We start from the raw sequence: 10,947 nt of genomic DNA on the forward strand, positions 1-10,947 counted from the left end.
GTTTCCACCATGTCACTTAAATTCTTTTCAAACCTACTTGTTCAACAGACTACATTGGTCTCACAAGTACTTCGATCGATTTCTGTCTTATGTCAAGATCAGGTATTCTGAACTGAAGCGAAAGCCACCCAAATTAGCCTGATTAAAAGAAGCCTTTCAACACTTCTCAATAAGTGTTTGATCGTTATTCAACGGGAAACCAAACAAACACTTTAAGGTCTTTCTTGACTTTGAAGGAAGTGATTCGTGCCCGGGATCCATTGTTTCGTGTCTTTGATGACATCACAATTTCCCACATATGTGTTGCTTTATTTCTTTTTCTTTTACACAATAAGCACGAAAATCTTTTTGATTTTCCATAATTCTGGTTTCATTACTTACAAGGCAATTTTTTTGAAAGAGTTATGGCTCACATTGTTACACGTGGTCAGTTTGCTTTAAGATGACGTTCCCTCTAAAGGGATAAGAAGCTGACTCAGCAGGAAGTCCAATCGCTTTGATTTTCAAACGACGCTTGAAGGACAGGCGTGCGAAGTGGAACCGTTTTTTTAAACGGCGCCTGATGGGAAGGCGTGTGAATCGGGACAGTTTTCTCTCTCCTGCGTATTCACCGGGGCTCCAAACTGTCACGCGTCAATCACCCAAGGAAACCCTTCGTATTTCCCTCGAAGATTTGGGAATAGATTCTTCTCTCTCCTCTCGCCACAGTATAAAATGTAACTTCGACCATTATTTACTTCTTTACTGCACCAGGATGTATCTCAACCGCCTCCCACTTCTATAGCAACAAAAATAACCGAACCTCCCTCAACAGGTCAAGCCTCAGGTTCGGGTGTCAAACACAAGGGGAAGAAAATTGCTGAAGAAAGCGATAACGATAAAGAGACCATTGCAGATCTTTTAAAGAAGCAAGGTCGAGACAAGGATGGTGATATTAGCGCTCGGGTTGCTAGAGAGGCTGAGGAAGCTAAAATAAAGATGAAAGAGGCTCACGACCTTCTTGAGAGTAGGAAAACCCTTTTTCCTCTGTGGAATCTTGAGAAGCTGCTGAAAGAAGCAATTGAAACCCCAAACATTTTGTGGCTCGAACCGGTGATCTCACTGGATCGCATCAACTCTGTCGATTCTCAGTTCGACATGCCACTGACCCGAAAGGCCTTCATCTTCCATGCCTTTGACAACGTTGCAGATATCCCTCATCCTCATCCTAAGGTTGACAGGGATCTGGTCGAGTTCTATCAGAGGGCTGCCCAACCACAGTATCAAACCTGAAGCGCTCAGAAGATAATCAATGTTCGGGTCCTCAAGCCGTATCGGGAAGGGAACTTCACGAACGTTTGGTTCAAGGTGCTGAGAGGTTCTGCCAAGACCGAACATGCCGTATCGTTAGCTGATCTTCCCAATTTGAATCCACATGATTGGATATTTTTTCACAACATCCTCCTCACAAATGAAGCAGAATATGGTCTGATCATTGACCACTCCAAAAGGATGATTGTCTGCTACATAATGGAAGTTGCCAAGATGGATCAGGAGATCGCTAGTGTCTTCAAGAAAAAGCCCACTATCTCACCGGTTGGCTCTGCCAGTGACCTTAACATGATGCAGATGGGGAAGATAGACCCGAAGAGAAATTCTGTTATGTTTATCAGCAACGAAGGCCAAAAATGCCTGTTCGCTTTGGCAGACAAACATCTCTACACCACTGCATGCCTGGAGCATGTTTTGGGTATCATTCATCGTTGCAAGCAAAACTCAGAAGACGACAAGAAGTACTTCGATGATATGATTCAGTGGTACATTCGCTTCAGATAGACAATCCTAGCTCTTATCCCTCGTCTGTTTGATACCACTAAGAAGGTTTCGGCAGCTGGACCCAGCAAGAAGAAGTGATAGTCTCGCTCCAATTGACGCAAAGGGTGAGATTGTTAGGTCCAGTTAGTGTTGCGTCTTGGGCTCGTTAGCTAGTCTAGTTTAGTCTCCGGTATGGGCCTGTCCATCCGTGAGTTGTTTTGTATGGTTTATTATTTATAGATGCTTACATGCATTCTAGAACGTAAGATTTGATAGAGATTTTAATAGCGTCCACAGTTCTTATCTTTTGTAACCCTAGAATCCTCTACAGCGGAAGTTCTTCATCGAGCTCTGCTGAGGATTGAGTTAATTGAATCATTCGACTCATTCAGATCCATTCTTGTGTTTTTATCTTACTGTTTTTGCTTTCTTGATTCACCTGTTATAAGATCTAATCGATCAAGAGTTTCATAAACTCATCACCATGTAATGCAGCTCATAAAAGTCAATTCCTTATTTTCTTCATTTCTTCAATTTAGCCCCAAAAGTTCCGAAATTTCACCGAGAGCTTTCCTTGACCATCCTAAGCATGCTCCAATCTTCAAATTACCCTGAAACATCCACAAAAAATGGTGAAATATTGATAGATCCTCGATAATGTACTTAAGTGCAAAATGAATGAATATTACACTAAAAATACAATACAATGCTATAAATAAACATGAAATTAGCTTATAAAAGGTGCAATTTATGCACCTAACAAATCTCCCCAAGCTTGAACCTTTTCTTGTCCTCAAGAAAACAAAACAAAAATTAACCTTGGAAGAGATGAATGCAAATGCAAATGAAGAAATACAAACATAGAAATTAAAAGAAAGAATGCCTCAAGTTATTTATCCCTACAACATAATCATGATTAAAGAGTTGTCAACCTATACCCCAAACACATACGAATGTACTACATTCCAAATCAGGACAATAGAAGACTTGGAACACAAAGATTTGCCAACCACTTGGTTTAATTGCATAGCACCATAGTATAAGGCATCTCCTAGTAACTTTTACTATCAAGGCAGGTGCATCTCAATTTATAGGGCGTGCTCACCGAAGCACTCAACTCGTGTATGCACTTATATCACAAGATGTGTGAACTCGCTCCTATCAAAGAATCTACAATCGTTATTTAAGGTGGAGGGCCTTCGGCGTCGGTAAGGCATATCCCATTCTTCTTAGTTTTCTCTCCATGCTCTTCAATAGCTTTTGGTTGCACAATCTTCATATCTTCTTCCAAAATCCGTGTCAACTCTTGGTAATCCATAATAGGAGATAAATCCATAACCATATCAGGAGCGCAAAAGAAAAACAGAACAACAAAAATACAAAATAGAACCATATAATCATAATTGTTGTCTTCAAAATAAACTTCTAATGCTAAAGAAGCCAACAAAATCAAACACAAACGAATTTCCTGTGAAAATATCATCATGAAAAATCTAGACAGGATTTGTTCGGTTCTTTTTTTTCAATTTTTTTTAATTACAAGAAAGCAACACGGATATGTACAAAGACTCAACTTAAATATTACAAAAGAACAAACATAAACTAAAACTTTTTTTTTTCTATTATTAACTTGAACACAAAACTTGATAAATTGACTTTTGAAGAACTCTTTTATAAATGACAAACACTTGTAGAGATTTGACTTTGAAATCCACCATTTTGATGATCTCGCGGTTTTGAGTATGGAAAACAAATTGGTTTAAAATAACAATAAACTTCTAATATTTACAACTAGAAAACTAGAATGAAAATAATAAACAACTTTAACAACTATTCTTTGGACATTGATTTGAACTATTCTTTGGACATTGATTTGACTTTAAAATGCATAACGACTAATGTTGAAAAATCTGCATATATCCTTTTTTTAATGAATATGCATAATACACTCCTCCCCAAGCTTAAAATTGTGCATCGTCCTCGATGCTTGGGAAGAGAGCGGGACAAATTATTGAGGATGATATTGAGGTGGGAATGGAGGAGGATATTGATGTGGAAATTGTGGATTGTACGGTGGGGGGGGGGGTAATGTGGATACTGAGGGTAATAAGGTGGTCGTGTAGGTTGACCACCTAAACAAAGTACCCTACATGTCGGTCACAAGGGAATCCACATGTTGGTTGCATGCTTATTGATTGTCTCTAAAGGTATAAAACTCTTCCCTAAACTCCACCATCTCAGTACTTATCTCACAAACACTATCATAAAGTTTAGAATAGTCACGATGCAAACGCCGATTGTCTTCATGCAAGCTACGAAATTCTTGCATATACATGTCATGATAGGGATGCATGATAGGCTCTTGGTGCACAGGAGCAGCAACATCAGGTATGGTTGCATCCGGAATGGGTTCATCTGCATCAGAATCAGGATCAGGCTTAGGCATCAGAACACCTAAATTAGACCTAAGGCGCCACACAGTGCTATGAATGGGATTGGACAATCTAAGAAGCTGGGAATTCTGATGATCAATACGGAGGTAGTCGCGACTATCAACAACCCAACAAACATTATGCGTTTCCTCATCCAAATGAAACAAATGCATATTTTGCAAGATGTTTGTTGTGAGACGAGTTTCTCTTTCAATGACATAGAGACCGGGAGGAAAGCGAATGGCAAGAGCTGGGCGTTTGAGGATAATTATGATCATAACACCACAAAGTAATTTACCACTGGTGCTGTGGGATATTTGCAACAATTTGAAAATGATCAATAATCCAAAATCAGGAAGTTGAGTTGGTTTGTGGATCATACACCACATAAGCTCTAATTCTTTTTGGCCATCATTGCTTATCTCATTTTGTGGAAATACAATAGAAGCAAGGATGCGATGAGTGGCCTTAAGAACATGATGAATGATACTTGTTGCTTTGGCAACACTTGGAAAATATCTCAATCCTAAAATTCTCCCCTAAAAAGCTTTATCATCCTCTTGAAATGGAAAATTAAAAATGTGAAATGGGCTGTAAGTTTTAGCAATTGGAGCACCAATGAGTTCACATAATTGATTTTTATGCGATTGATAATTACGACTAAAAGCAAAGAAGGAAAGATACTCGGTTCGATGATTGAAGGAAACAGATGACAAAAATTCAATAGTGGGTTAGACATAACCCATATCATGCAATGACAACAAACCTTCCCATCCAATATTTCTAAACAAAACACGGACATGGTCATGTATATGGAGGGACTTAAGAGTGGGCATGTCCACGAATTTCTGTGTTGCACGCCTACGACCAAGAAAATTGTGATACCTAGCTTCTTGTTGAGAATCTAAGAATGCCAATGCACCCGAATTTTGGCATGCAGGGTTTGGGTCATGTTGACTAACACTAGAGTCAACGAATCTAGAACGCTTGGAATTACCCTTTTTACCACCCCCACGAGATGATGAAGCCATGAGAGAAACAATTTAAGCACAAAAATTTGACTCTTAAGCACAATGCACAACCAGTTTAAATGACCAACACACAGTTAACACTCAATTTGACAGTTTAAGCATAAAGATTAAAGCTTTTTGACTAACAATGCAAAGTCAAAGAATTGGAAGGAGAATACCCGATTTAGAGATTGAAACATGAAATTGGTGCTTGAAATCACTTGTAATCTCTTCCACAATGCTTCCCCAAGCTTATCCTACAAACAATCTGAAGAAATTAAAACAAAATTTTTGGACCCCAATTTCTAGGGTTCTTACAAAAATCCGAAAATCACCATTAAAATGGCATTTTGAAGGTGCTTGAGTGTAAGGAAGAAGAAAAGGGAATGAAAATCATACCTTGCTTGCTTAAATCCATGGAAAATCGAAGATTTTAGGTGTATGTGTGTGTGTTCGGTCATGTGCGATGAATGGTAGTAAGAGGGAAGTCACGACTGGAATGAGGAAAAGAAGGAGCTGCATATTCTTAAAGAAATCTCGTTTTTTTATATACATGCCTCGTTACACGGCCCGTGTAATGGAAAGAGTAATGTTACACGGCCGTGTAACACCAAAAATCTGGAATCAATCTTCATTACACGACTGTGTTTTGCAAAGGCATGCATTACACGGCCCGTGTAATGTTCTGAGAGTTACATCTTGATTTTTCTTATTTCCGCACCCGCTCACTTCCAATCTTCATAAAAAATATTTTTAGACTCCCTTAATTATTCTAAGAACCATGGAACAAAAAACTCAAAAGAAAATGTCCAAACGAAAATTTTACAAAAATGACCAAAATACCCCCGATTTGCCTCTCGGGTAGTTGCCCTTGTTTAAAGTCGGTAGCTCGACATAAATCCCAATCACTTTTCAATCTTGGTACTTTGGATCCGCTACTTCCTCCACTTCTTCGTTTTTGACCTCAAATCCTTCATAATAAGGCTTTAAACGATGACCGTTCACATTAAATATCTTCCCGGTTTTCTCACTTGTGATCTCTATTTCACCATGCTCAAAAACATTAGTGACAACAAATAGTCCCACCCAACGGGACCTTAATTTACCAGGAATTAATTTAAAATGAGAGTGGTAAAATAATACCTTTTGACCTCTTTCAAATACCTTGCGTGAAATCATCTTGTCATGATATGCTTTCGTCTTTTCCTTGTAAAGAACTTCATTTTCATATGCTTCATTGCGGATCTCCTCAAGCTTTTGTATGTCAAGCTTCCTTTTCTTTTTTGATTCATTTAAATCCATATTGAATTATTTGACTACCCAATAAGCTCTATGCTCCAACTCAACGGGTAATCGACATGGTTTCCCAAAAACAATGCGGTATGGAGACATCCCAATTGGAGTTTTGAATGCTGTGCGATATGCCCACAAGGCATCATCAAGACGAGTACTCCAATCTTTCCTTGTTGTATTGACGGTTTTCTCCAAAATACCCTTGATTTGTCGATTGCTCACTTCTACTTGTCCGTTTGTCTGTGGATGGTATGCTGTGGAAACTTTATGAGTAACACCATATGTCTTCAAAACACTCCTGAGCATACGATTGCAAAAATACGTACCACGATCACTGATTAAGTCCTTTGAAAAACCAAATCTGGAAAAGATGTTAGCCTTCAAAAAAATATATCACAACTTTTGAATCGTTAGTATGGGTAGCTTTTGCTTCCACCCACTTAGAAACATAATCCACAACCAAAAAGATATAAGTAAAACCCGAAGATGATGGAAAAGGTCCCATGAAATCAATGCCCCATACATCAAAAATTTCACAAACTAAAATAGGACTTAGGGGCATTTGATTCTTTGAATTTAAAGAACCCATCTTTTGACACTTATCACAGCTTTCACAAAAAACATAAGAGTCATGGAAAATACTAGGCCAGTAAAATCCACTCCCTAATACTTTTCTTGTAGTTCTTTGAGGACCAAAATGCCCTCCACAAGCATAAGAGTGACAAAATGCTAAGATAGAAGATACCTCATGTTGTTGCACACATCATCTAATCATTTGATCAAGCACAATATTTCCACAGATATGGCTCATCCCATAGATACCTCTTGGCTTCTTTCTTGATTTTATCTTTTTACCATCAAGTCAAATCTGGTGGAAATTGATTTGTGAAAATGTAGTTCACAGTACCGGCATACCATGGGGCAACTTTTGCTGAAAATAGGTTCTCATCGGGAAATGCATCATGAATGGGAGTTTAATCGTCGGGAGAAACAATCTTGCTAAGATGATCAACCATAAGGTTTGACTTTCCACTCTTGTCCTTGATTTCAATATCAAACTCTTGTAAGAGTAATACCCATCGAATGAGTCTAGGCTTCGAATCCTTCTTTACAAGTAGGTACCTAATAGTTGCATGATCAGAATTAACAATCACTTTAGAACCTAACACATATTGACAAAATTTCTATAAAGCAAAGACAATAGATAACAATTCTTTATCAGTTGTCGAATAGTTAGCTTGTGCACTATTAAGTGTCTTTGAGGCATAATAAATGGCATGCGGAACTCGGTCTTTTCTTTGCCCCAATACTGCACAAACCGCATGATTGCTAGCATCACACATGATTTCAAATGGCAAAATCCAATCCAGTGATTAAAGTGTTGGTGATGAGATTAACAACTCCTTCAACTGATCAAAAACTTGCTTGCACTCTTTGGAAAATTCGAACTTTGCATCATTTTGTAGAAGTTCACACATGGGACGAGATATCTTGGAAAAATCTTTGATGAATCTTCTATAAAATCATGCATAACCAAGAAACGAGCGTACCTCATGAACACAAGTGGGGTAAGGTAAAGGTTTAATGACATCAATTTTTGCTTTGTCTACCTCTAGACCCTTAGAAGACACAACATGACCAAGTATGAGACCTTTATCAACCATAAAATGACACTTTTCATAATTCAAACCAAGGTTGGTCGCAATACATATTTGTAAAATCTTTTTCAAATTTCCCAAACATTCATGAAAAGAATTACCATATACAGTGAAGTCGTCTATAAAAACCTCAATGATTTCCTCAACATACTCCGAAAAAATACTTACCATGCACCTTTGAAAAGTGGCGGGAGAATTGTAAAGTCCAAAAGGCATCCGCCTATATGCAAATGTTCCGAAGGGGCATGTGAAAATGGGTTTTTCTTGATCCTCGGGTGCAACGGGTATTTGGTGAAAACCGGAATACCCATCCAAACAACAATAGTGTGTTCTTCCCGCTAACATTTCCAACATTTGGTCAATGAAGGGAAGTGGGAAATGGTCTTTTCGGGTTGAGGAATTGAGTCTTCTATAATCAATACAAACTCTCTACCTGTTTTGCACAAGGGTGGGGACTAATTCATCTTGGTCATTTTTTGTAACAATTATACCTGTCTTCTTTTGTACGACTTGGACCGGACTTACCCACTTGCTATCCGATATAGGATAAATCATTCCTACATTCAACAACTTCAAAATCTCTTTCTTCACAACCTCCATCATTGGAGGATTCAAACGCCTTTGAGCTTTTCAGGAGGGTTTGTAATCTTCTTCCATAAGGATCTTGTGCATGCAAAGTGAAGGACTTAGCCCTTTGATGTCGGCTATAGTCCACCCAATAGCTTCCTTATACTCTTTCAATGTGGTGACAAGATCTTCTTCTTATTTTGTTAACAACGTTGTGGAAATGATCACTGGAAAAGTCTCTTTCTCTCCAAGATACGCATACTTGAGGTGCTCGGGTAAAGTCTTGAGCTCCAATTCTGGTGCCTGCATAATAGAAGGAATAAGTTTCTCATTAGGCATCGATAACTTCAGTTTTGGAACATCAAACCTCATTTTCTTCTTTCCATCCATGCAAGATACAAATTCCATAATCTCTTCATGAAATTTAAATTGCTTGGCAAGTTTTTCCACTTTTTCCTTTTGAAGATTCCTATCTAAAATGAGAGCTAACACGTCAAGATTAGAAAAATCAAAACACTCCTCTGTCAATGGTTCTATGATTTCCACAAAATTCAAAGATGAAATATCACTTGGATATCTCATAGCATCATAGATGTTGAAATTTATCACCTCTCCATCCAATTCTATTGGCAATGTACCATCATAAACATCAATTTTTGTCCTAGGGATCTTCCTAGAAGAATTGAACTCAAATTTGATGAGTCATCATCATCCATATCAAGGACATAAAAATCTGCTGGAAATACTAACTCATTCACTTGGACTAACACATCTTGTAGCACACCTTTTGGATGTACTAAAGATCTATCAGCCAACTGAATGATCACCCCGGTCTTCTTCAATATGCCAATATTTAATGTTTTGAATATAGAATATGCCAAAACATTGATAGAAGCTCCAAGGTCTAGCATGGTTCATGGAACATGAAGATTACCTAACTTGAAAGGAACCGTGAAAACACCTGGATCCTTACATTTTTGAGGTAGTCTTTTCTGTAGCACTACAGATACATTTTCACCCACTTTGACAGTTTCATTCCCTTTTAACTTTTTTTTAGATGTGCATAATTCCTTAAGTAAATTATCATACCTAGGGACTTGTTTGATGGCATCAATAAGAGGAATATTTACCTCAACCTTTTTGAACATCTCCATGATTTCATTGTCTTCCCTTTCACGCTTTGACTTGCTTAACCTTGTGGTAAATGGAGGAGGAGTGACTTTTCTTCAATGGGAATTTGATTTGAGGGTGTTTTTGACTTCTCTTACTCTTTCTCAAACTCCATCTTCTCTTCTTCTTCAATCATCTTTGGACCTTCACATACTTTGCCATTTCTCAAAGTGATGGCACGTGCACTATGCTTTGGATTCTTTTCGGTTTGTGCAGGTAGTTTGCCTTGTGACTCCAGTTTACTCATAGAAGTGGTAAGTTGAGTAATTTTTTGTTCCAGAGTCTTCATACTCACCTTGGTATCATTTTGAAATGTTTGAGTACTTATGGCTAAACTCTTCACAATGTCTTCCAAAGACATTCCTGATCCGCTTGAACGACTTGTTGCATGTTTTGAGGATGGAATTGAGATTGATTAGGAGGTTGATTTGACTAGAAATGTGGTTGATAATTTTGTTGGTGATGCATTTGATTTTGAAATGGAGGTCTTCGTTGATGAGGTGGCCTTGGCTGAAAATTCGCGTTGGGTTGGTGCCAATTTGGATTGCTTCTTGGCTGAAAGTTTCCTTGCTGTTGACTTGAGAATCCCATAGCTTGAACCGACTCTACATCTTCTTGTAACATTGGGCACATATCAGTAGGGTCTCAATGTAACAACGTAAATTTTCAAACAAATAATATGAATCCCAAGATCATATAACATTTATCATATAACATTTATCAGTGTGTACAGATCACGCCGGCGCCTTCCCACGGTCCTCGCTAGTACCTGAAAAACATACATAACAACTGTAAGCATAAATGCTTAGTGAGTTCCCCAAAATACAACTTACGCACATACGCCTTTCCAGGCCCTGACCTTCCGGTCCATGTGTCTCAGGGGACTTCCGTCCCTGCTGGGTAAACCTTCCGGTCCTACCCACGCCAACCTTACGGTCCACAACACAACGCCTTCCGGCCCATAACATATTCACCTTCCGGCCCATAACATAATGCCTTCTGGCCCATATCAAGCATATCATA

The 10,947-nt window shown here is 38.5% G+C and overlaps 1 protein-coding gene across 1 annotated transcript; it reads right to left on the minus strand.

The window, feature by feature from the left end:
* Window positions 1-8,949: 8,949 nt before the first annotated feature.
* Window positions 8,950-10,285, minus strand: LOC111910412 (uncharacterized). Its single transcript, XM_052763730.1, has 4 exons — window positions 10,023-10,285; window positions 9,705-9,978; window positions 9,523-9,590; window positions 8,950-9,427 (listed from the first exon to the last, which is right to left on the minus strand). Exons 1-4 carry the CDS (start codon window positions 10,283-10,285, stop codon window positions 8,950-8,952), a joined length of 1,083 nt encoding a protein of 360 aa, XP_052619690.1.
* Window positions 10,286-10,947: the final 662 nt, after the last annotated feature.

Source organism: Lactuca sativa, chromosome 5 (assembly GCF_002870075.4).
Source record: "Lactuca sativa cultivar Salinas chromosome 5, Lsat_Salinas_v11, whole genome shotgun sequence".
Lineage (NCBI taxonomy): Eukaryota > Viridiplantae > Streptophyta > Magnoliopsida > Asterales > Asteraceae > Lactuca > Lactuca sativa.